The sequence below is a fragment of the Lampris incognitus genome, chromosome 3, assembly GCF_029633865.1.
Source record: "Lampris incognitus isolate fLamInc1 chromosome 3, fLamInc1.hap2, whole genome shotgun sequence".
NCBI classification, from domain to species: Eukaryota; Metazoa; Chordata; class Actinopteri; order Lampriformes; family Lampridae; genus Lampris; species Lampris incognitus.
The window spans coordinates 83,769,384-83,796,602 of record NC_079213.1 but is presented as its reverse complement, the minus strand read 5'-3'; the positions used below and the strand labels follow the sequence as shown (position 1 = coordinate 83,796,602).

Genomic DNA, 27,219 nt, shown 5'->3' with positions numbered 1-27,219 from the left:
TATTGTAACGTGCATGGATAAGAAGACACACTGGCCGCTGGCTGGCGGGTCTGACCCTTTAGTCGAGCGGTTAGCGATGTCTCCTGCGGTGCGGGTGATACAGGTTCACTTCCGGCCGCGGCAGCTCCTGTGGTTGCGTTGTACCCCGAATTCGCTACATTGATGTCGGAAGTGGGATGGAGCGACCGTAAGGCCATCGGAAGCGTATGCGCCCTGAGGCGTGAAGGAGCTGATATGCTTAAGCACGGGGACGCGTTTCCCGAAGGAGGGGGGTAGTGTAACGTGCATGGATAAGAAGACACGCTGGCAGGCGGGTTTGACCCTTTAGTCGAGCGGTTAGCGATGTCTCCTGCGGTACGGGCGATACGGGTTCGCTTCTCGGCCGCGGCAGTTCCTGTGGTGGCGTTGTCCCCCGAATCGCTACAATATGGACTCAGAGGTATCAGCTACTGCCTGCAATGGATGTTGGTCTTCCTGTGGACTGATCCAGAGTTCCTGTTGTTCGTCCTTGACCAGACTGGGACTCCTCTCCTGCTGATGATGCTGCTGATCAGATAATTGTACAAAGTCTGTAGAGGGCACTGTCTCAACTCCGGGGGTGTACCTGTGTGGCTCTATTTAAGTCTAATATGAACTTGCACTTCCCAAAAGGAAAAGGTTTACAGGCATCCGGGTAGCGTAGCAGTCTATTCCTTTGCCTACCAACACAAGGATCACCGGTTCGAATCCCGGTGTTACCTCTGGCTTGGTTGTGCGTCCCTACAGACACAATTGGCCATGTGTGTGGGTGGGAAGCTGGATGTGGGTACAGTGCATCCGGAAAGTATTCACACCCCTTCACTTTCCCCACAGTTTGTGATGTTACAGCCTTATTCCAAAATTGATTAAATTCCTTTTTTTCTCATCAATCTACATACCATACCCCTTAATGACAAAGCGAAAAAGGTTTTGTAGAAATTTTTGCAAATTTATTAAAAATAAAAAATTGAAATATTGCATGTATATAAGTATTCACACCCTTTACTCAGTACTTGGTTGAGGCACCCTTGGCAGCGATTACAGCCTCAAGTCTTCTTGGGTATGAAGCTACAAGCTTGGCACACCTATATTTGGGGTATTTCTCCCATTCTTCTCTGCAGATCCTCTCGAGCTCTGTAAGGTTAGATGGGGAGCGTCACTGCACAGCTATTTTCAGGTATTTCCAGAGATGTTCAAGTCTGGGCTCTGGCTGGGCCACTCAAGGACATTCACAGACTTGTCCCGAAGCCACTCCTTCGTTGTCTTGGCTGTGTGCTTAGGGTCGTTGTCGTGTTGAAAGGTAAACCTTCACCCCAGTCTGAGGTCCTGAGCGCTCTGGAGCAGGTTTTCATCAAGGATCTCTCTGTACTTTGCTCCATTCATCTTTCCCTCGATCCTGACTAGTCTCCCAGTTCCTGCCTCTGAAAATCATCCCCACAGCATGATGCGTCCACCACCATGCTTCACTGTAGGGACGGTATTAGCAAGGTGATGAGAGGTGCCTGGTTTCCTCCAGACGTGAAGTTTGGCATTCAGGCCAAAGAGTTCAATCTTGGTTTCATCAGACCAGAGAATCTTGTTTCTCATGGTCTGAGAGTCCTTTAGGTGCTTTCTGGCAAACTTCAAGCGGACTGTCATGTGCCTTTTACCGAGCAGAGGCTTCCGTCTGGCCACTCTACCATAAAGGCCTGATTGGTGGAGTGCTGCAGAGGGGGTTGTCCTTCTGGAAGGTTCTCCCATCTGCACAGAGGAATGCTGGAGCTCTGTCAGAGTGACCATCGGGTTCTTGGTCACCTCCCTGACCAAGGCCCTTCTCCCCCGATTGCTCAGTTTGGCTGGGCGGCCAGCTCTAGGAAGAGTCCTGGTGGATCCAAACTTCTTCCATTTACGAATGATGGAGACCACTGTGCTCTTTGGGACCTTCAAAGCTGTAGAATTTTTTTTGTACTCTTCCCCAGATCTGTGCCTCGATACAATCCTGTCTCGGAGGTCCACAGACATTCCTTTGACTTCATGGCTTGGTTTCTGCTCTGACATGCACTGTCAACAGTGGGACCTTATATAAACAGGTGTGTGCCTTTCCAAATCATGTCCAATCAATTGAATTTACTACAAGTGGACTCCAATCAAGATGTAGAAACATCTCAAGGATGATCAGTGGAAACAGGATGAACCTGAGCTCGATTTTGAGTGTCATAGCAAAAGGTGTGAATACTTATGTACATGCAATTTTTCAGTTTTTTATTTTTAATAAATGTGCAAATATTTCTACAAAACCTTTTTCCTCTTTGTCATTATGGGGTATTGTGTTTAGATTGATGAGGAAAAAAAATGAATTTAATCCATTTTGGAATAAGGCTGTAACATAACAAAATGTGGGGAAAGTGAAGGGGTGTGAATACTTTCCGGATGCACTGTATGTGTCCTGGTTGCTGCACTAGCGCCTCCTCTGGTCAGCCGGGGCACCTGTTTAGGGGGGAGGGAGAACTGGGGGGAATAGCGTGATCCTCCCATGTGCTACGTCCCCCTGGTGAAACGCCTCACTGTCAGGTGAAAAGAAGTGGCTGGCATCTCCACATGTATCGGAGGAGGCATGTGGTAGTCTGCAGCCCTCCCCGGATTGGCAAAGGGGGTGAAACAGCAACTGGGATGGCTCAGAGAGTGGGGTGATTGGCCGTGTACAGTTGGGCAAGTGTGGAGAAACCCCCCCCTCCTCAAAAAAGGGAAAGGTTTGCTATGTGACCATTTTGGTGTGACCCTAACCCTGTCTTTATTTTCATAAAATAATAAAGCTGGGTAAACCGTTTACGCTTGCACATGCGCGACTCACATCTACTGTTGACTCGGATCGGGCAGCGACAAGGATATGCAACACAGGGCGTCCGGGTTGCGTAGCGGTCTATTCCTTTGCCTACCAACACGGGGATCGCCTGTTCGAATCTCTGTGTTATCTCTAGCTTGCTCGGGCGTTCCTACAGACACAATTGGCTGTGTCTGTGGGTTGGAAGTCGGATGTGGGCATGTGTCCTGGTTGCTGCACTAGCACCTCATCTGGTCGGTCAGGGCGCCTGTTCGGGGGGGGAGGGGGAACTGCGGGGAATAGCGTGATCCTCCCATGCGCTACGCCCCCCTGGTGAAACTTCTCACTGGCAGGTGAAAAGAAGCAGCTGGTGACTTCACATGTATCGGGGGAGGCATGTGGTAGTCTGCAGCCCTCCGCGGATTGGCAGAGGTGGAGCAGCGACCGGGCAGTAATTGGACAGGTACAATTGGGGAGAAAAAGGGGGGGAAATCCCCCCGCCAAAAATATAATATGCAACACTTCCTGCTTTGACTGCTCCTTTATAACTTACGCATTTTTTTGGATCATCAAAATTCTTTTAAGAACATTTGTTCATGTTGCTGCCCGATCTGAGCCGACCATAGACGTGAATCAGGCATGCGCAGCATTGACTCAAAGCAAGCAGCGATGGAGAGCAGCATTGGTCGAGCAAGCTAGAGAGTGAATGAAGAGAGGGAGCGGCGATAGCGAGAAGAAACGTTTTTCGAAGGTTTTGAATTACGGCAGCGAGAGATTCATCATACAGTCATAACTGCACAAAATATTTTAGGCTGATACATTGTGAAGGCAATTTGTCTGCAATAAAATCATATGACGTTTGCTTACTTTTAATCTTTGACCACATATGACCTATACCATGTTTAACTTTAGTCTATATATCTCAGATAAATGCTTAAAATTCATATGTAACGGAACAAAGGTAGTGTTATAAAGTGTCTTCTCCATATGAACAAATGCAGACCTATTGTTTTTTTTAGATGCTTATTGACATTTCCATATTTAACATGTGTACAAATCAAACCTATTTAATAATGTTACATAGTAAATTAGGAATCGGGAACAATTTATTGTCATTTCTTTCATGTACTTGCGTACACAAAACAGACAAAATTCTGTTGCCCCCAGCAATGCGACACAAAAGACAAAAACACATCCCAAATTTCCCAGAAACGACACCACCAAAAGCATAGAAAAACAGAGAGAACAAAGCAAAAAAAAACAAAACACAAACAGTTAACAACACAGTCCACTCAGTGCAACACAGTCCAAAAATTCCACTGTCCAGAGAACAAACGCCAGCCAGGATGACTGTCAGCACTGCCGGTCTGCATGGGCTAGCAGTTAGCCTAGCCTGCCCATTCCACGTCCTGTTAGACTGCCTTGATGTTTCCTCCACGGGCGCAGGTCCAGCAGGGCCATGGCCATGGGCCCACCAGATGCAGCCGACCAGGCTCCCCCAGCCAATCCAACGCCAGCTGTCCCAGCTAGACACCTTCGACACACCTCCCTACACTCCACTAAAACACAGTCAACGGTAGGCGAGGCCGCGGCCAGACCGCCTTCGGTGTTATCGGAACTGCTGGTCCACATGGGCTAGCAGTGAGCTTAGCCTGCCCCGCTTCTGCATCCTGCGCCCTTGGTGTTACCTCTTAGGGCAAAGCTCCGATTGGAGCCGTGGTCCCTGGGCCCACAGGATACAGCAGACCAAGCTCTCCCAGCCGATCCAGCGCCAACTCTCTCAGCCATCAAACAAAGACAAAAAAAAAACTTAGACGCAGACATGGACAAAGATACTGCATGGATGGTACTGGGTGAGGCTGCTGCAAATGTAAGTTCGCATCACCATCTTCCCACACCGGTACTCGGTGAGGCCCCTGTAAACTTGAATTCGTGCCGCCAAATCCCTCCCACTCCCTCCCTCCCCATGCTCCCAGATCCTCTAGATGAAATATAATTTAGAAAAATTATAAATTACACACAGTTAAATCAAAGACGAACAGAAGGAAGGAAAGAAAAAAAACAGCAAAAGACAGTAAGTACAAGACCGTTGAATCAATAAACAAACAAACAGCGTCAACATAATTCACCAAATATACACATAGAAGTACTCTCATCCTACAATTAACAAATGTTGGGCCATTCCAGACTCAAATCAAGAGGTAGCCCAGTTTGTTACATTGGTTAGATTATTAAAGTAAATCAGAAATGGCATCCAGAATTTCTTGAACTTATCCTTATCACCCCTTTAGGTAAATTTGATCTCTTTCAGTTTAAGATGAAACATATCCCTGATACATCTGACATGGGATGGAGGTTTTGAGCTCTTCCAGTTCAACAGTATTAGATGTCCTTTTTTTTTTTTGCTAAGTATGACATGCATACAAGCAATTTGCCTTGGCCCAAAGAGCAGTGAACATAACATCTAAGTCTAGTCTAATAGAAACGGAAACACTTGCATGTCACTTTTACAGTACTACTTTCTTTCCAAAGCAAGACATCAAGATTGCTGTACACAATGATTCATCAAAAACAAAAATTAAGACCTATTAACTGTCAGCTGTTAGCAGACGAATGTATGAGAAACTCAGTGTCGCAAAGTTTGTACACAGTAAATGGAGAAATGGACTGGTGAGTTACAAGCTGAAAGATAAGGAGAAGTAACTGTCCCATGAACTCCTTGAATAAGGCACTCTTGTGAGCAGAGGCTCTGTTAACATTAAGGAGACAGGTACTCGGTAGCATACCATGTAGCTCAGACTTGTTTACAATAAGTATGACTCAGCAGTTTTGCTGCATAGTAAGAGCAAGGTATAAAGGGGGAGCGCTCGCAGGGGAGGGCGCGCACTCGTAAGGTTGACTTCATGTGTGCCATACCATGAGCATGATTAAAGCGTGATGATACTGTAAGAGATTTTTGTCTCATTCCTCATTCATTGTCAGAGTGAAATTAAACAATTAACCACAAGTTCACGAAATTAGTCATGGACAGACACACACATACAAATGCGCACGCAATCAAACACTTAATCCCCTCCAGGCTATCCGCCTGGCAGGGATAATGAGCAACAATTATAGTGTTCATGATTTCAATATTTGAGGACAGGATCTCAAGGCGCAGCCAAGGTGAGGAGTGTATCCATTTTGGGAACCTCAGAATTGCATCTCTGCTCTTCACAGATGATGTGGTTTTGTTGGCTTCATCAGAATGAGATCTCCAGCGTGCACTGGAGTGATTTGCAGCTGAGTGTGAAATGGCCGGGATGAGAGTCAGCACCTTCAAGTCTGAGGCCATGATTCTCTACCGGAAAATAGTGGCTTGCCCCCTCCGGGTTGGGGAGGAGTTGTTGCCTCAAGTGAAGGAGTTCAAGAATCTCAGGGTCTTGTTCACAAGTGAGGGTAGGATGGAGCGGGAGATTGACAGGCAGATTGGTGCAGCATCAGCAGTAATGCAGACGTTGTACCAGACCGTTGTGGTGAAGAGGGAGCTGAGCCAGAAGGCAAAGGTCTCAATTTACCAGTCAGTCTTCGTTCCTACCCTCACCTATGGTCATGAGCTTTGGGTAGTGACTGAAAGGGTGACATCACGGATACAAGTGGCTGAAATTAGTTTCTCTGTAGGGTGTCTGAGCTCAGTCTTAGAGATAAGGTGAGGAGCTCGGAAATTTGGAGGAAGCTTGGAGTAGAGCTGCTGCTTCTTTGCATCGAATGGAGCCAGTTGAAGTGGTTTGGCATCTGATTAGGATGCCTCCTGGGAGCCTTCCTTTGGAGGTTTTCCAGGCACGTCCAACTGGGAGGAGACCCCAGGGTAGAACCAGAACTCGCTGGAGGGACTACATGTCCAGTCTGGCCTGGGAATGCCTTGGGATCCCGCAGGAGGAGCTGGAGGGTTTTGCTGGGGGAGAGGGACGTCTGGAGTGCCCTACTTAGCTTGCTGCCACCATGACCTGACCACGGAGAAGCAGCTGATGATGAGATGAGATGAGGATTAGTTATTGTTTTGAGTGAGCCAACAAAACAACATATTAAAAATGACTTTTGCTTAGACATAAATCTTCAGGATAGTAGCTTTAAAAAGTGGTTATCACCAAGTGGTGAAAGCATGATGGTAGCTAAAGAAAATTCCACCTTGTGACACAGACTGTTATGATTAACTGGTTAAATCTGGTCACCAAGACAGTGTTCTAGATTTAGAGGGCCATTTTACCAGGACCAGTAATTCAATCATTTATGGATACAGTTGATCACAATGCATGCAAAATCAATGTTATTCAGTGGGCTGGCTGTCTTTGAGCCTAGTGTATACGTATCTTATTTTGTATGGAAATAGACTATTCCTGTTTTCACTTAGGTCCATTAACTGAAAAACTCATGACATCCTATGTTTTTTAATTACAGAGATGAAGGACTATGTTCGCTACCATTACCTAGAACATAGATGCATAAGAGGAATACCGCAGACAGTCAAAATGTGTCTCTTTTACAAAAAGCAGGGTGGTAAGTATCATTTAAATGAAATTGTGCTACATGCAGTACTTAGTAAGCTGTATAGAGTCCCTTTGAACTTCCTGCAACAATGCCAGATGACAGTTAAAATACAGACCGCAGACAGATGATGGTACAGTTAAAGTTGGGGAATACTGTAACTTTAACTTTGGACTAAGCAGCAGCCTATCTAACTCATGACCTAAGTTGCATGTCTTTCTATTTCTCTGTCTTTGACCTGTCTTTCTCTGTCGTATTTTTCAATTGATGTTGAGTAAAGCATGAAAAGGTCAACACTGTTTTCACATGTTTATCTTTTTGTAGGAAACATGAACAAACCAACAAACAAAAGTATAATTCTGTTGCCTCTTTCAGTGCCCACTGCCAGCCCCAAGGATTTCAGGGTTTTCAATGAGACAAAAAGTTCTGTTGAGCTGTCCTGGACAGTTCTTCCTACGGAGAAAGCGAATGGCACCCTTACACACTACACTGTTTGTAGCATGAGAACCACCCCGCAGAAAGAGGCAAACAGAGAAGGTTGCAAGTTCATTCATCTCTCAGCACCCAAATGGTCAAATTCAAACGAGAATGTAACTTAGTGTTAGACAGTCCATTGATGCTATTATCTAAAATGCCTTTCAGTTAACAAAGTGAAAACACTTTTAACATGGAATTATGGAAAAATACGAAACTGAAATCAATGTGCCACCTTCAATGGAAGTAATGGTGTCAAGAAAAACCTGTCTGCTCTTCACCATAAATCAATAACTTTTCATTCATTCCATCAGCTGTTTTACCATGCATAATTTATTCATCAAAATGTATTAATTGTTAAAAAGAACAATGACTAGAAGGCTTAATTTGGTAACACTTTATTTTAGAGGGTCGGAAATTACCTAGTAATTTCCTAGTAATAATGTAATTATTATGTAAATTCTTAGAAATAAGGTTGAAATTACCTTGTAATTTCCTAGTAATAAGGTGGTAGTTTTTACAGGTAATTTTAGTTTACCCTAACCCAAATTACAAGGTAATTTCAACCTTATTTCTAAGAAATTACGTGATAATTACCACCTTATTATTAGGAAATTACTAGGTAATTTCCAACCCCCTAAAATAAAGTGTAACCCTTAATTCTCTCACAACCATTATACACTAATCAGCCAAAACATTAAAACCAACTGCCTAATATTGTTTAGGTCCCCCTCATGCCACCAAAACAGCTCTGACCCATTGAGGTGTGGACTCCACAAGACCCTTGAAGGTGTCCTGTGGTATCTGGCAGCAGATCCTTTAAGTCCTATAAGTTGTGAGGTGGGGCCTCCATGGATCAGAGTTGTTTTTCCAGCACATCCCACTGATGCTTGATCGGATTGAGATCTGGGGAATTTGGAGACCAAGACAACACCTTGAACTCTTTGTCATGTTCCTCAAACCATTCCTGAACAATTTTTGCAATGTGACAGGGCATATTATCCTGCTGAAAGAGGCCACTGCCATCAGGGAATAGCATTATCATGAAGGGGTGTACTTGGTCTGCAATGATGTTTTGGAAGTTGGTACGTGTCAAAGTAACATCCACATGCATGCCAGGATCCAAGGTTTCCCAGCAGAACATTGCCCAGAGAATCTCATTGCCTCTGCCGGCTTGCTTTCTCCCCATAGTGCATCCTGGTGCCATCTCTTCACCAGGTAAACGGTGCACACACCCCTGGCCATCCAATGATGTAAAAGAAAACATGATTTATCATACCAGGCAACCTTCTTCCATTGCTCCTTGGTTTAGTTCTGATGCTCACATGCCCATTGTAAGCGCTCTGTGGTGGACAGGGGTCAGCACTGGCACTGTATGCAACCCCATAGCACCAATCTGTGATGCACTGTGTGTTCTGACACCTGTCTATCATAGCAAGCATTAACTTTTTCAGCAATTTGAGCTACAGTAGCTCTTCAGTTGGATCTGACCAGACAGGCTAGCCTTCGCTCCCCTTTGCACATCAGTGAGCCTTGGGTGCCCATGACCCTGTTGCTGGTTCACTGTTTGTACTTCCTTAAACCACTTTTGGTAGGTACTGACCACTGCATACTGAGAACACCCCACAAGACCTGCCATTTTGGAGATGCTCTGACACAGTTGTCTAGCCATCCCAACTTGGCCCCTGTCAAAGTTGCTCAGATCCTTATGCTTGCCCATTTTTCCTGCTTCCAACACATCGAATTCAAGAACTGACTGTTCACTTGCTGCCTAATATATCCCACCTTTTGACCCCTTGACAGGTGTCATTGTAAGAAGATAATCAGTGTTGTTATTCACTTACCTGTCAGTGGTTTTAATGTCTTGACTGATTGGTGTGTGTGTGTGTGTGTGTGTGTGTGTGTGTGTGTGTGTGTGTGTGTGTGTGTGTGTGTGTGTGTGTGTATGTATGTATGTATATATATGTATATATGTGTATATATGTGTATATATGTGTGTGTATATATATATATATAGAGGCTCCAGCATCCTGGCGACCCTGAGAGCAGGATAGGTGGTTCAGACAATGGATGGATGGATGGATGGAGATATATATATACACTACCGTTCAAAAGTTTGGGATCACCCAAACAATTTTGTGTTTTCCATGAAAAGTCACACGTATTCACCACCATATGTTGTGAAATGAATAGAAAATAGAGTCAAGACATTGACAAGGTTAGAAATAATGATTTGTATTTGAAATAAGATTTTTTTTACATCAAACTTTGCTTTCGTCAAAGAATCCTCCATTTGCAGCAATTACAGCATTGCAGACCTTTGGCATTCTAGCTGTTAATTTGTTGAGGTAATCTGGAGAAATTGCACCCCACGCTTCCAGAAGCAGCTCCCACAAGTTGGATTGGTTGGATGGGCACTTCTTGCGTACCATACGGTCAAGCTGCTCCCACAACAGCTCAATGGGGTTCAGATCTGGTGACTGCGCTGGCCACTCCATTACCGATAGAATACCAGCTGCCTGCTTCTGCTCTAAATAGTTCTTGCACAATTTGGAGGTGTGTTTAGGGTCATTGTCCTGTTGTAGGATGAAATTGGCTCCAATCAAGCGCTGTCCACTGGGTATGGCATGGCGTTGCAAAATGGAGTGATAGCCTTCCTTATTCAGAATCCCTTTTACCCTGTACAAATCTCCCACCTTACCAGCACCAAAGCAACCCCAGACCATCACATTACCTCCACCATGCTTAACAGATGGCGTCAGGCATTCTTCCAGCATCTTTTCATTTGTTCTGCGTCTCACAAACGTTCTTCTTTGTGATCCAAACACCTCAAACTTGGATTCATCCGTCCACAACACTTTTTTCCAGTCTTCCTCTGTCCAATGTCTGTGTTCTTTTGCCCATCTTAATCTTTTTCTTTTATTGGTCAGTCTCAGATATGGCTTTTTCTTTGCCACTCTGCCCTGAAGCCCAGAATCCCGCAGCCGCCTCTTCACTGTAGATGTTGACACTGGTGTTTTGCGGGTACTATTTAATGAAGATGCCAGTTGGGGACCTGTGAGGCGTCTGTTTCTCAAACTAGAGACTCTAATGTACTTATCTTCTTGCTCAGTTGTGCAACGCGGCCTCCCACTTCTTTTTCTACTCTGGTTAGAGCCTGTTTGTGCTGTCCTCTGAAGGGAGTAGTACACACCGGTGTAGGAAATCTTCAATTTCTTAGCAATTTCTCGCATGGAATAGCCTTCATTTCTAAGAACAAGAATAGACTGTCGAGTTTCAGATGAAAGTTCTCTTTTTCTGGCCATTTTGAGCGTTTAATTGACCCCACAAATGTGATGCTCCAGAAACTCAATCTGCTCAAAGGAAGGTCAGTTTTGTAGCTTCTGTAACGAGCTAAACTGTTTTCAGATGTGTGAACATGATTGCACAAGGGTTTTCTAATCATCAATTAGCCTTCTGAGCCAATGAGCAAACACATTGTACTATTAGAACACTGGAGTGATAGTTGCTTGAAATGGGCCTCTATACACCTATGTAGATATTGCACCAAAAACCAGACATTTGCAGCTAGAATAGTCATTTACCACATTAGCAATGTATAGAGTGTATTTCTTTAAAGTTAAGACTAGTTTAAAGTTATCTTCATTGAAAAGTACACTGCTTTTCCTTCAAAAATATGGACATTTCAATGTGATCCCAAACTTTTGAACGGTAGTGTATATATATATATATATATATATATATATATATATATATTTTTTTTTTTGACACAGACAAAATAAGTTACATTTAGCCACGTCATCATTTGAATGAAAGAAGAAACAGAACAGCTTCATAATAACAGTAATCATTACATTTATATCGCGCTTTTCATGCTACAGACTGTGTTTTCCATTTCTAGAGTGCCATAATGTCTCTGCATTACAAACCCACTATCGTCTTGAGAAGTTAACACCTGGGGTCAGATACCAACTCAGTTTGGCTGCAATGACAGTGGCAGGAGCAGGACCTAAAGCTTTTGTAACTACCAATACAGTGCCAGAGAAGCTTGAAAACAGTACAGGTATTGGTAGATTTCCAGAACAATTTATCATATTGGCTTCTCTTATGATTTCTCATATTTAAAGTAGTTGTTATTTTGAAGGACAAGACAATGAGACTGTATTTTCATCCTACTAATTCATCTTATCCTATCGTTTTCCCCTCAAAACAGTGTTGTTGAGTATTGGTGTGATGACTGCTTTCCTTTTAACCACAATAATTTGCCCCTTTGTCTTTAAGAGGTTAGTCATTTTCCTTTCGTGTGTTACAGTAAATTGACATTCTTTTGTGCAATAACACCGATACCAGGCTCTGTGAGGATTACTAAGACTGCCACCATCTGGCTCACATCAAGACTAACAACTGTTGGATGATGTGAAACATGTTAAGAATTTAACATGTTTTAATGAGACAGTCAGTACGTTTACATGCACAGTTTAGTCGAGCTATGGTTATAGCTCGATTAGTTCATTGGTCCGACTACTGACTTTGGTCCCAGTATACATGCGCGGGAGGGAAATCGATTTACTGAGGGAGTCATGTGGGCTCCGCTACGATAGGTGGCGATATGCACTCTTTCAGCTTGTTTCTATTGGGTCATTACCGGTTGACCTATTACGTCACACACGCAGAGCACAACAGTCGAGTTATTTTTTTTGCCGTTGTAGTACGCCTGTTTAAGGTGCTTCCACCGAACGCGGATCTGCTCCGGCGTCCTTTTAAACCCTGCCCCGACCATCTGCTCGGCTACTTTTTTGAATAAGTCGCCATTTCTTGTCTTCTTCCCGTCCATGTATTTTAAAATGTTCAGCTCTTTCAACTGAGTAAGCATATACTCCGTTTCTTCATCCGTCCAAAAATGAGCTCTCGATGTTTTCGCCATGTTTGCAGTTACTGGCTTCATCTTCTTGTGTCCCCCTCTTCGTCTGTTTACGCTGTTCGACTTCCGGGTCAGACTTGGCAAGCGTAAAGTTAGCGCGTGCGCAGATCGCCTCGACCAGCTCCAGTCCAACTAAGGTGAATACATGCTGAAGTAAATCGACTTCCAATCGCATTATCTGGGTGTGTTAGTTCGACTATTACAACTTCGATTTCAGTCGAGCTAACATGTTTACATGCATTTTAAAAGTCTGGTTTTGGACTAACGCAATAATTCGATTTTTAAGTGTCATGTAAACGTACTGACTTAGTCTAGTTGGTGTCTTATATTTCCTCCTTAGATAATCTTTGGTCCCCAGTTTGTCCACCTTCTATTCTGTTTTTATGTTTAGAATAAAAAATAAGATCTTCCCCCCTGTGCCGGTGCCTGTTATTGCAACCTCGGACGACTGTCAACCAGATATTCAGGTAACACCTGATTAGAGGATCATCTGAGATGTAATTATTGCAGAATTCACATCTACAGTGCATCCAGAAAGTATTCAAACCCCTTCACTTTCCCCACATTTTGTTATGTTACAGCCTTATTCCAAAATGGATTAAATTCCTTTTTTTCTCATCAATCTACATACAATACCCCATAATGACAAAGCGAAAAGGGTTTTGTAGAAATTTTTGCAAATTTATTAAAAATAAAAAACTGAAATATTGCATGTACATAAGTATTCACACCTTTTACTCAGTACTTGGTTGAGGCACCCTTGGCAGCGATTACAGCCTCAAGTCTTCTTGGGTATGAAGCTACAAGCTTAGCCCACCTATGTTTGGGGTATTTCTCCCATTCTTCTCTGCAGATCCTCTCGAGCTCTGTAAGGTTAGATGGGGAATGTCGCTGCATAGCTATTTTCAGGTCTTTCCAGAGATGTTCAATGGGGTTCAAGTCTGGGCTCTGGCTGTGCCACCCAAGGACATTCACAGATTTGTCCCGAAGCCACTCCTTCATTGTCTTGGCTGTGTGCTTAGGGTCATTGTCGTGTTGAAAGGTAAACTTTCGCTCCAGTCTGAGGTCCTGAGCGCTCTGGAGCAGGTTTTCTTCAAGGATCTCTCTGTACTCTGCTCTATTCATCTTTCCCTCGATCCTGACTAGTCTCCCAGTTCCTGCCGCTGAAAAACATCCCCACAGCATGATGCGTCCACCACCATGCTTCACTGTAGGGACGGTATTAGCAAGGTGATGAGAGGTGCTTGGTTTCCTCCAGATGTGAAGTTTGGCATTCAGGCCAAAGAGTTCAATCTTGGTTTCATCAGACCAGAGAATCTTGTTTCTCATGGTCTGAGTCCTTTAGGTGCTTTCTGGCAAACTCCAAGCGGGCTGTCATGTGCCTTTTACTGAGCAGAGGCTTCTGTCTGGCCACTCTACCATAAAGGCCTGATTGGTGGAGTGCTGCAGAGATGGTTGTACTTCTGGAAGGTTCTCCCATCTGCACAGAGGAACGCTGAAGCTCTGTCAGAGTGACCATCAGGTTCTTGCTCACCTCCCTGACCAAGGCCCTTCTCCCCCGATTGCTCAGTTTGGCTGGGCGGCCAGCTCTAGGAAGAGTCCTGGTGGATCCAATCTTCTTCCATTTACGAATGATGGAGACCACTGTGCTCTTTGGGACCTTCAAAGCTGTAGAATTTTTTTTGTACCCTTCCCCAGATCTGTGCCTCGATACAATCCTGTCTCGGAGGTCCATAGACAATTCCTTTGACTTCATGGCTTGGTTTCTGCTCTGACATGCACTGTCAACAGTGGGACCTTATATAGACAGGTGTGTGCCTTTCCAAATCATGTCCAATGAATTGAATTTACTACAAGTGGACTCCAATCAAGATGTAGAAACATCTCAAGGATGATCAGTGAAAACAGGATGAACCTGAGCTTAATTTTGATTGTCATAGCAAAAGGTGTTAATACTTATGTACATGCAATATTTCAGTTTTTTATTTTTAATGAATTTGCAAAAATTTCTACAAAACCTTTTTCACTTTGTCATTATGGGGTATTGTGTGTAGATTGATGGGGAAAAATGAATTTAATCCATTTTGGAATAAGGCTGTAACATACCAAATGTGGGGAAAGTGAAGGGGTGTGAATACTTTCCGGATGCACTGTAGATAAAAGTTATTGAAACTGGTTACACTTAACATGATTATATGTCTGATAGCTATCTGATTCAGTCAAACAACATATAGTAGATATGCAAGTGTAAACATCTATGGAGGTAATTTGAGCAATCAAATTAAAATCCTTTTTCAATGCCTCTTGGTTCTATTTACACTTGGATTTTTAGATAGTTTGAATACATGGGATAGCTATCGCATTTAGATGTATCTGATATTGCTGTGTTGGTGTTTTTCTTGCGACATAATAAATGTTGCTCCAGGACCACCATTGTAACTGACCAATCACATTGTTGTGATGTCCTGCCTTTGCGACTCGGGGGAAAAAGATGGTTGTGGGTTAGCTATCGGTTAGGTTAAGGTTAGCTATTGGTTAAGGTAAGGGTAAATAGTAGTTACCCTGGATGTAACTCCAGTTATGTGAGTACATGCATAGCCCTTTAATGGGCTTCACTATTGGTTTACCCTTTCAGGCTCTGCCTCGGCACCTGAAAAAGATTTTTCCTTCACTGCCCAATTAGATAGTAGGAGGCACATCATGCCCCACCTCCTATAAAAGCCCTGCATCTCCGCTGCTCTTCTCCCTTTGAACTCCGCAACAAAGACTGGGGCCAGCTGGGCTAGAGGGTAGAGAGCTATGCACGTACTCATAGAACTGGAGTTACATCCAACATATCTACTATTTCTATGTCGTATGTGCACCACCCTCTAACAGGCTTTACTATTGGTTTACACCTAAAGCGAAGGCCATTAGGGATGAGTATACGCCAAGCTGGCCCCGACTGACACTAGTCAGACACTAGCCAAAACAACACCCTATTCAGCAGCAGTCCAACGGTTGAGCACTGGTCCCCCTGGGGGTCTTGCGCCATACTGCAACAACCCGCCAAGTGCTTTGCACAGCTGCCTTCTCAGTTGACTGATGACGAGTCGCCCCCCCCCCCCCAACAGTGCACCGAGCACTGCATGGGGTACCGAGTCAGCAGTCGATATGACTGCATGAAGGTTGAGTGGAGGACTAGGAAGCTTTGCCAAGCAGATGACTTCCACTGACTCTACCCTGAAAAGTGTCATTGAGGATACAATGTCTCTAGTCGAGTGTGCCCTGAGGCCCACATTGGCGCGGCAGCCCATTGGATCATAACTCTTGGGGATTGTGTCACAAACCTAGTGAGTGAGCCGCTGCATTGACAGAGGAGCCCCGAGCCTGACTGTCATGGCAGATGAACAGTTGGTTGGATTTCCTGACTGTTGCCGAGTGCACCACACAACAGAAAAGCGCTCTCACCGGACACAGGGTGTGGAGGCACTCCTCCTCCCTGTCAGTGTGAGGAGTAAAGAATGCTCTCAGATGACCTTAATGAGGAGGTGATGACCTTCAGCCAGAAGGATGGGTTGGGGTGCAGTTCCACTGACCCCTTGTCATCACTTAAGGACATGTAGGAGGGATGTACTGACAAGGCACACAAACAACATGGCTCTCTTGGCTGAAGTAAGACCTAAGAGAATAGCCATCTTGATAGATAACAATTTCAAGTCTACCTGGCCAAGTGGCTCAAAAGGCGTCCAGAACCGTCTGCAGGTCCCACTGAGGAACAAAGCGTCAAGTAGGGGGCCTCAGCCTATGGACCCCATCAGGAAATGCTTGACCAAGAGGTCCTGTCTGCCCCGAAATTGAGAAACCCCCGGAATATGGCAGGATTTCAAGGAGTGGAGATGGTGATCTGCCCACATCAGGAAGGAGACAATCCTCCTGTACAGTGCCGGGGAGCTGATGCCCCCTTGTCTGTTCAGGCAAGCCACCACCATAGTGGAGTCTAACCTCACCATGACGTGATTTCCTCTCAGTAGAAGAGTGAAGCACCTTCTCAACCGCCGTGAACTCCAGAAATTTTATGTGGTGAAGGGCGCCAGACCACATGCCCCCATGCAGGCCTGGCCGAGGGTCACCTCCACAGCTGGCCAGGGAGGCATCTATGAAGACCTGAATGTAGTGGGGGACACACCCCAGTCAAACTTCCTCGCGGAGAAAGGCAAGTGAATCCCAAAATTTCACATCTCTCTGTCCCAGCGCGGGGATGCTGTTTGTCTCGGATTGGATTTAGCTGCAGTCGTGTGAACCAACATTGCAGGTTTCTTATGTGTAGCAGCCCCAGGTGCACCACTGGTTGAACTGCTGACATCTTCCTGAGGCGAGACATGACACTCCCTGCCGGCACCAAGACCAAGGATAAAACACGTTGTGTCAGCCGCAACAATGCTCCTCTGACAGGCACATCATCATAGCCTGGGAGTCAAAAGCAAACGAAGTAGGGCATCTGCTGGCTCAGCTGAAGGGCACTCTTGGTGGGGTTGATAGCGAAGTGCAGCTGCATGACATGATGGATCACCAGGGCTGTATGGGCTTCCACATCCTGTTGTGATGCGATGAGAATCAGCCAGTCGATAGAAGTCAAGATTCTCACTGCTTTTGTCCTGAGCAGCTCCAGCGCCATCTGCATTAGCTATATTAGCCTTGCTTGCCAAAGGGGAAGCTAGCAGGCTGTGGTCGGCCACATTAGCGCCACCGATAATGCCGCCAACACGTTGCAGTCAGCCACATTAGTGCCTCTGATAGCTAATGGCACTGACAGACGACAGTTAGCCACATTAGCGCCTCTGAGAGCTAAAGGCGCCAACAGCCAACAGTTAGCCACATTAGCTTCAAGTGAAAGAGAAGTGGAGGCCGAGGAAGAGTGGCAAACATGCCCTGCTTGCCCCGTATTTGCCTCACCAGGGGAGGAAGGGGAGCCATCCCCTCTGGCCCAGGAGGGGCACCTCTTATGTCTATCAGCACCATCAGAGAGATTCAGGGTGCGGTTACCCACATTAGCTACATTAGCATCGATAGCCAATGGTGACAACCAGCCAAAATCAACCATATTACTGTCTGGAGAATGGGGAGGAGAGGCCAGGGAAGATCGGACGTCAAGCAACACCTACTCCTTAATCACCTCACCCAGGGAAGGAGAGGGCGACATCCCGTCTGGCCCAGGTGGGGGGCCTCAGAAAGCTATTGGTACTAACACCTGAAACTATCTGATTGACAGTGTGATTAGTGCAGGGAACAGATCTTGTTTGGATGATGTAAGGGTTGGGGCGATCACCTTTATTGAAACCAGGAAACACATTCTGCCACCAGCTGGGAAAAGCCCAGTGAATAGTGTAATACTTTGTGGTTTCGCTATAGTCCCTCTTACAGTGGTCTTATAGGAAATTGACAGGAGATGATATCACGTCTGACACCCTTTATTGCAGCATCCATCTTGTGTGTTTTAGTCATGCAGCAAGCATCCTCATATAACCCTGATATATGCAAATGAGGCGTCGTGTCAGCCAATTATATCCTAGGCTATGTCTAGCTTCAGGATATTACATCCCCCTTCTTTTGTAATGAAAGAACATAACATTAGAAAATAACTTAAGTAATTTTGTGACAGCATTTTATCACTTAAAGTACATGACAACGACTAATGCAGATCTAATCATAATAATACTTTCACCTTTCAAAGTTTCACTTGAACAATATGCTAAACAGTGCATTGCCCCTTTTCACCTTGCAGAACAGGTAAGTAACAGGTAAGTAATAGGTATGTTGAACAAACACATTTGAACTTACAATTAACATTGTAACAGGATTGTTTTTCTTTTCTTTTTTTGTAGCGCAGCGATCCGCCTACACCCTTTACAATTACAAATCCAGCACTTTTCTCAGCTCGACTCTGCGCCCAGACCTGTTGGTGACACAAGGTGTTTGCCCGTTAATGGCAGAGTCCTCAGTGCCAGTGGTGTCTGCAGGTAAGTTCTGGGTTTTTTGAATGTCCAGCCCACCACACACTTCAGCTGTGTGTTGTGGTTCGCATACTTTGGTCTGCAGGAGGCAACGGCGGTTGCGACGGTAAGTTTGGCCCTCAGCAGTGCGGATGTGGTAAAACCTGTCTGTATCTGCAGGTTGAAGGATGGTTGCAGGTTTCCACTGTCCATTTTCCAGTTGGTAGTGTACAGTGTCTCCAGCCTCCAATGCTGACAGTGACCTGACATTTCGGTTGTAGTACCGGTGCTGCTGGAGTTGCCGCTATTCTTGCCTCTCTCTCACTGACTTTTAGCAGATGACCTGGGGTTGCAGGTGTGTCGCTGTGGTGGGGAGAATGGATCTCAGCCTTTGGCTCATAAGCAGCTGTGCTGATGACTTGAAGCCATCTACTGGAGTGTTCCAGTACTCCAGCAGACTGAGGTAGGGATCCGTCTTTTCAGCCTGTGCCTTGTCCAGCATCGCTTTGGCGGTCTGGACTGTTTTTTCTGCAAGCCTATTGCTTTGCAGGTAGTGGGAGCTTGTTGTTGTGTGTTTGAAGTCTCAGGCACTCGCAAAGTTCTTGAATTCCTGTGAGCTATATTGCAGGCCGTTATACGAGATTACCTTTTCAGGAACGCCATTCCAGGAGAACATGGCTTTCAGCTTTCGGATCACCGCTGATGAGATGGTAGAATATAGCCTCTCAAGCTCGACATAGTCCTTTCCCTCCCAGGAAAACAGATCACTGGCAATGAATTGCCACAGCCTCTCTGGAAATTTGTGTGACATCATTGGCTCTTTTGGGTTTGATTTTTGATGTTCAAGGCAGAACGCAGATAGCGCACTTCTCCACCATGGCCTCGATTTCTTTTCCCATTCTTGGCCAGAACAGGATGTCTCTGGCTCTCTGCTTACTTTTCTCTGTGCTCAGGTGTGGAGTGTGTATGCATGTAAGCATGTTTGCTCTGAGAGAGTGTGGGACAATGATTTTCTCACCCTTGAATAGGATTCCATCCATTTCGGATACTTCGTCCCTGTGGTTCCAGTATTGAGCTATGGTTGGCGGGCATCTTTTTCTCACCTCAGGCCATCCTGACAGTATCGTCTGTTTCAACACAGTGAACTGAGCGTCCTGTTCAGCTGCTACTCTGATGTCAGCAAGCTTTCTGTCACTCACTGGCAGGTTGCTGATGACTGTGTGAACCTGAGTATCCATGCCCTTGCTCAGAGTGTGGTTACTGTAGGCTATTGACTTCCTGGAGAGTGTGTCTGCGACAGGAATATCTTTACCTGGACGATGGATGATGGCGATGTCATATTTCTGCAGCTGCAGAATCATTCGTTGCAAGCGTGGAGGAGTTACTGCAAGGGGCTTTCTCAGTATCTATGCCAACGGATTGTGATCTGATTCTATGATGACCTTGTGCCCGTAGACATATTGGTGAAAACGTTTACACCCAAAGAGTACAGCAAATATTTCTTTCTCTATTTGAGCATAGTTTTCTTCTGTGGGTGTGAGTGATTTGGAAGCGTACGCGATGGGCTTACTTTCTTATAGGAGCACTGCCCCTAAGCCACTCTTAGACGCGTCAATGTGGAGCCTCAGCTCCCTCTTGGGGTCATAGAAGGTGAGCACGGGTCCTGGCTCCCATGTGATGAGGTCCTTCATTTGCTGGAAAGAGGAGTGGTGCATTTCATCCCATACAAACTCACTGCTGTGCTTCAGGAGCTGGCGGAGGGGTGCATTTACTTCGGACAGCCTGGGGATGAATCGAGCCAGGTAGTTCACCATCCCCAGAATGGTCTCCAGCTCAGCCGTGCTCCGTGGTGCCTCCATCTCCTTCATGGCTTTTACCTTTTCGGGATCCGGTTTGATGCCGTTGCGTGTGAGCCTGTGTCCAAAGTAACTGACCTGTGTGATGCAGATCTTGCTCTTTTCCAGGTTGAGACGCACTCCCCTCTCTCTGGTCCTCTCCAGCATGGCTTGCAGGTTGGCATCATGCTCTTCATTGGTCCGGCCATAGACCAGGATGTCATCGACGATTGCAGCGACACCACTCAGCCCTTTGTAGGTTTCGTCTATTTTTCTCTGGAACTCACCCTGTGCCGAAATTATGCCAAGAGGCAGGCGGAGGAACCTGTATCGGCCAACTACAGTATTGAATGTTGTTAACATGGAGGATTCGTGTGTTAGCTTAATTGCCCAGTAGCCTGACCTTGCATTCATGACGCTGAAGAACTGCGCTCCTGCCAGTTTTGGAGTGATGTCATCCAGCGTGGGAAGTGGGTAGTGTGGTCTTTTGATGGATTTATTCAAATCACAGGGATCTAGGCATATCTTCAGTTTGCCTGTGCGGGGCTTATCAACCACCACCAATGCATTCATCCAGTCTGTGGGCTCGGTCACCTTGGCGATGATTCCGGCCTTTTCCATGTCATCCAGCTCATCGCTCAGACAGCTACGGAGAATGAATGGGATTCTCCATGGTGGGTATATGACTGGTGTGGCTGTGGGGTCCAGGTGTATGCTGCATTCACCTGGAAACTTTCCGATCCCCTGAAAAACATCTGCAAATTCCTCCATTACATCACAGTTTTCAGCTTGTGCGGCATTAACAGACAGGACCAGCTTGATTAGATCCATATCAAGACAGGCTTTCAGTCCTAAGCCAGGTGGAGCTTGGGTGCTGACTGTATAAAATTCAAGTGTCATGGCAGTGCCCTTGTACTTACAGCTCAGATTACAGGTCCCTTTAACATTAAGCGGTTCACTACCACAGCCTGTGAGATGGCGGGCTGTGGGCTTTAGTAACACACTTCCAAACAGTTTGTGAAAACAGTTAGCTGGAATAATGTTGACCTGAGGGCATGTATCTAACTTGAATTTAACTCTGTGCTTTTCTTGACCGATTTCAACCTCAGCAATGGCCTGCTCCCTGTCTGTGCCTTTCTGCTCTTTTGTAACTGTGTCAATGTACAGTTCATCTAGTTCCTCTATATCACTGCCCTCTACTGTATGCACTTGCCTGGGCCTTCGTGGCTGCTGGAACCTACATTCCTTGGCGAAGTGATTGAATTTTTTGCACTTGTTGCATTGCCATCCTTTTGCTTGGCCTTCCTGTTATTCACTGTGCTCCCTTGCACACTTCCCACACGTTTTGTAACGTTTGGCACTGTCTCCGCTGCTTTTGAAAGTTTTTCCATGACCGTTGTTTTTCGGAGCGTCTCTGTGTGTCTTGCCGTGGCTCACTGCATGGACTTCATGGCTAGCTGATGACGGGCGATTGTTCACCATAACTTTCATCTGCTCTTGTGCTAGCTCGTGTGAACGCGTGATGTCCAACGCTTTTGCTAAGTCTAGTGTAGCTCCATAGCTAAGGATTTTCTCTCGGACTTTAGGCGAGTTGGTTGCAAAAACAATACGGTCCCTAACCATTTGGTCTGCATTAGCATAGCTGCAGTCTTTGACTACCAGTTTCAAGTCTGTTACGAATTATTCAAATGATTCGCTAGCACCTTGCATTCTCTCTTGAAATTTACATCTAGCAAAGATAGGTTAGCTTTCGGGATAACATACTCCTCGAATTTACCATAGTACGTTTGCAGTACCTTTGCCTGGTCTGCTGTCTGTGTCCATGTATTGAAAATATCCGGTCCTTTGTCTCCGACCCACAGAAGGAGGTAGCTGCACTTATCCTCCTCGCTCTTTGCCTTCAACAGTGCTTTGAACATTAGCTGCACATGTTGCTTGAACCTTCTCCACAACTCCGGTAAATTGGTCGAGTCTCAATCCAATCTCGGTATTGGAACACCCAAGGAATCCATTTCGAATGGTAGATAATGAGTCCACTATTCTGACGCCATGTAATACTTTTTGGTTTCACTATAGTCACTCTTACAGTGGTCTTATAGGAAATGGACAGGAGACAATATCACATCTGACTATTCTTTATTGCAGCGTCCATCTTGTGTGTTTTAGTCATGCAGCAGGTATCCTCATATAACCCTGGCATATGCAAATTTGGTCTCGTGTCAAGACAATTATATCCTAGGCTATGTCTAGCTACAGGATATTACACATAGGGCCAGCGCCGCTGCCATGAGGCTGGGCATGACAGGGGGCCAGGGAGTCTTGAGTGGGTGCAGGTAAACACGCGATGGTGAAGAAAGAGGTGCTGGGCCTGTCCCCGGAGAAGCAGTGACGAAGCTTCTGCCACAGACTGGGGTGCTGGAGACGAAGTGACGAAGCTGCTGCCGCAGACTGAGGTGCTGGGGACGAAGATTGGAGCCCAGCTGTTCTGATGCCTTCCAGGCCATCTCCAACCTATCGACGAAGGCCTGGATGTCTGGACAAAAGAGGGAGTCACGAGAGAGAGGCATGTTGAGAAGGAGGTGCCGCTCCCGCTCATTCAGTGATAACAGGCCCACCCAGAGATGCCTGTACCTCACCTACGTAGCACACATGACGCGGCCACTATTGATGGCGAAAGCCTGGGACATACGGAGAATGGTGGCAGCAGTTGTATGGACCTTGGTAATTAGCAGACAACTCGGGCTGCTCATGGGTGAGCTTGTCAAGAGACCTAGCCATAAAATCTAAATTGCTGGCCAGTGCAACAACTTGTGTGTAGTGGAAGATATTGACTGCATGTACAAGTGTTGAATGTTCCAAAAGCACTTTACTGACTCTTCAGTTGTAAATAAAACAAGGTTTTAACACAAACTATTTAACCTACTTCGCTTTTTCTTTAACCGCGTCATCAGAAGTCACTCACTCCAGGCACCAATTAAACAGAAAGGAAGTATTCTGGCAGAAATGCACTTCAAAATAAAAGTCTGTCTCATGAAATAATAATACAGCAGGGATCTCTCGTGTAAACATGCTTGTCAAACATAAGCATACTTCAGTCAACTTATTTACTTATGAACATTAACTTATTCACAATTTTAATTCACAACAACCTGGGAGGCACCAGCATAGCTGCGGTCAAGAAAGGTGGCTGTCAACAGGTCCCGCTTGTTGGGCGGTGACTGACGGCTGACCACCTGGCCAGAGGGAGGCTGAAGGGAGGAGGAAGACCCTGACAGCATTCTCGATAAGGGGTGTCTGTCTTTCTGTCTCCATGGAGGAATCCGACGCGACTTTATAGTTCAGTGTCTTTATTTCAATAGTGACGGTTATATTCATACAGTAGCTAGCTCCGCAGTAGTGACTCGTCTGAGTGCTAAACATAGACTGACGATTATGTGGTCCCCCTGCGTCCTCATGCGTCAGATGGACTAATCAGCTTGCAGCTAACTTAACAGCCAATAGGAGTGCTTGTATCACATCCTTATAGCCAAACGGGCTATTATATTCTAGAGAATATTACATCCCCCTTCTTAAGAAGTTGAAATCAAACATTAGACTCCCAACATTAGTAGCACATGTCCTATATCAAACATATGAACAATCCGGACGAAAGAAAACACATTTTATAGTAATCACTGATAGAGTCAATACTCTTAATAAAACGGGTAATATCATTCATTCAATATTACTGTATGCATATTAAACTACGGTAAGTAATCAAACACTTAAGAGGTAATACAAATCACAAGAACATTTACAATATTTTTTTTTTTTTTAGATAAGGGCAGCGATCCGCCTACACCCTTGTACATTACAGGTCCAGAACCTCTCTGGGCTTCACTGCTCGTCCATACCTTGTCTGGTAGGGGACAGTCTCTGAGGCTGTCTCAGCCGCTGCATGTGAGACGTGTGGTGTGTTGTGAATTGTGAGTTGACCATATTTCTCGTCAGTGCCTGTGTTGGTGCGAGTGTCAGTGTGTGTTTCTTTTGTGTCCAGGAGGTGACGTCTGTTTCGTCTGTACTCCTGTCCTTCAGCTGTGCGAACGTGGTAGGATCTGTTGGTATCCGCTGGCTGGATGACAACTGCTGGTTTCCAACAGCCGTGCTCCTGGAGTCTGATGTGTTGTCCTTCGTGCAGCTGTGAAATCAGCTTCGCTGACCTGTTGTAGTACCTTTTCTGCTGCAGCTGATGTTAGACTCTCCTGGCGTGCGTGTCTCTGTGACTGACAACCTTGGGCTGAAGCTGCTGGTGTGTGTTGGGTAGAATTGAGCGTAGATGACGACTCATGAGCAGCTGGGCTGGTGATCTGAAGCTGTCGACAGGTGTGTTCCAATACTCAAGCAGACTCAGGTAGGGGTCTCTCTGGTCAGCCTTGGCCTTTTCCATCAGCAACTTGGCGATCTGTACTGTTTTTTCAGCGAGGCCGTTGCTTTGGGGATAATGCGGACTGGTAGTGGTGTGGGTGAACTCCCAAGTCTTCGCGAAGGTCTCAAACTCCATACTTGAGTACTGAGGTCCATTATCCGAAATAACAGTCTCAGGTACGCCGTGTCTGGCGAAGGTTGCCTTCAGCTTGCGTATCACAGCTGAGGATGTTGTGCTGTGTAGCTTGTCGAGTTCGAAGTATCTGCTGTAATAGTCCACTGTGACGATGTAATTGTCATGATTCCAGGTGAACAAGTCAGTAGCGACTACTTGCCATGGCCTGTCCGGGATCTTGTGGCTGATCATGGGCTCTTTAGTGTTTGACGGTCTGTAGGTGAGACAGGTGGGGCACTGTCCAACCATCTCCTCAATCTGCTTGCTCATACCAGGCCAGAACACTATGTCACGGGCTCTCTGCTTGCATTTCTCCATGCCCCTGTGTCCTGTGTGTATCCGGGATAACATCTCTGCGCGGAGCGAGGTAGGTATGATGATTTTCTCGCCTTTAAACAAAATGTTATTCATCTCTGACAGTTCATCTCGATGGTTCCAGTATTCTGCAACTCTCTGAGGGCATCTTCTCCTCTCCTCAGGCCATCCTTCTCTGATTGTCTCTCTCAGCATTGTGAGCTGTGTGTCTGTGGCAGTCGTAGCTCTGATCTCTGTCAGTTTCGTGTCACTGACCAGCAGGCCACTGTACACTGTATGTACCTGCATGTCCATGCCTTCTCTGAGGCTGTCATCTTGGTCTGTGAGTGACTTGCGGGACAGCGTGTCTACCACGTGGATCTCCTTGCCTGGTCTGTGCACGATGGTGAAGTCATACCGCTGTAGCTGGAGGATCATCCGCTGTAGTCTCGGAGGCGCTGCTGCTAGTGGTTTTCTGATAATGGACTCAAGCGGTTTGTGGTCACTCTCCACGATGACATGACGACCATAGATGTATTGGTGAAAACGCTTGCATCCAAACAGAATAGCATATAGCTCTTTCTTTATTTGTGCGTAATTGACTTCACTGTCATTTAGCGATTTGGATGCATATCCGATGGGCTTTTCTTCCTGTAGCAGGACTGCACCTAGTCCATACTTCGATGTGTCGACTTGTAGTCTGAGCTCTTTACCAGGGTCATAGTAGGCTAAGACTGGTCCTGGTTCGCGTGTGATCACTTCTTTCATCTTCCTGAAAGCTTCGTCATGCTGCGCATCCCATCTGAATTCACTTGACTCCTTCAGCAGGTGACGCATGGGTGCGTTGATGTCTGAGAGCATCGGGGCAAACTTGGACAGATAGTTAACCATACCGAGGATTGTCTCCAACTCACCCTTGTCCTTGGGTGGCTCCATGTCTCTCACAGCTGCAATCTTGGCTGGGTCAGGCTTGACTACATCCTTTGTGATGCGATGCCCAAAATAGCTGACCTCGGTGGCGCAGATCGTGCTCTTCTCCGGGTTGAGTTTCACTCCTCGCTCTCTGGAGCACTGCAACATGGCTCGGAGGTTGCTGTCATGCTCCTCCTTGCTCTTTCCATATACGAGGACATCATCCACTATGGCTGTGACTCCATGTAGACCTTCATAGGTCTCATCAACCTTCCGTTGAAACTCGTCCTGGGCGGAGATCAACCCAAAAGGTAGACGAAGGAAACGGTATCTTCACTCTTCTGCGAGTTTTATCGCCCAGTACCCTGAGCAAGCATCCATGACACTGAAATAGCAGGCTCCTGCCAGTTTGGAGGTGATGTCGTCGAGGGTCGGTAGAGGATAATGAGGTCGTTTCACAGCCTTGTTCAGGTCCTTTGGGTCGAGGCACACTCTGAGCTTTCCTGTGCGTGGCTTTTCTGCTGCCACCATTGAGTTGACCCATTCAGTCGGTTCGGTGACTTTCACAATAATCTGTTGCTTCTCCATGTTCTGTAGCTCCTCTTTGAGACGGTCGCGTAAGGCTACTGGAACGCGCCTCGGTGGGTGGACCACAGGTCTTACATTTGGGTCAACGTGGATTATGCATTCACCAGGAAATAGTCCTATTCCTTTGAAAACATCTGAGTACTCCTCAATGAGTGATACCTCGGGTGTGTTGGATACAGACAGTATGAGCTTGATCAGTTCAAAGTCTAGGCATGCTTTTAATCCTAGCACAGGTGGTGCCTGTGTGTCAACAACATAGTAATTCAACATTGACTGGGTGCCTTTGTACTGGCATTTCAGGT

General features: G+C 45.9%; 1 protein-coding gene across 1 annotated transcript in view; it reads left to right on the top strand.

Moving 5' to 3' along the window:
- Positions 1-7,153: 7,153 nt before the first annotated feature.
- The window catches only part of LOC130109573 (leukemia inhibitory factor receptor-like), a 35,554-nt gene continuing 15,488 nt past the window's right edge, over positions 7,154-27,219 (top strand). Inside the window, exons 1-5 of the mRNA XM_056276525.1 lie at positions 7,154-7,354; positions 7,718-7,879; positions 11,718-11,879; positions 12,030-12,099; positions 13,129-13,204. Of these exons, the coding sequence (XP_056132500.1) occupies positions 7,258-7,354; positions 7,718-7,879; positions 11,718-11,879; positions 12,030-12,099; positions 13,129-13,204 (567 nt within the window). The 5' untranslated portion in view covers positions 7,154-7,257. The remainder of the gene's footprint in view (positions 7,355-7,717; positions 7,880-11,717; positions 11,880-12,029; positions 12,100-13,128; positions 13,205-27,219) is intronic.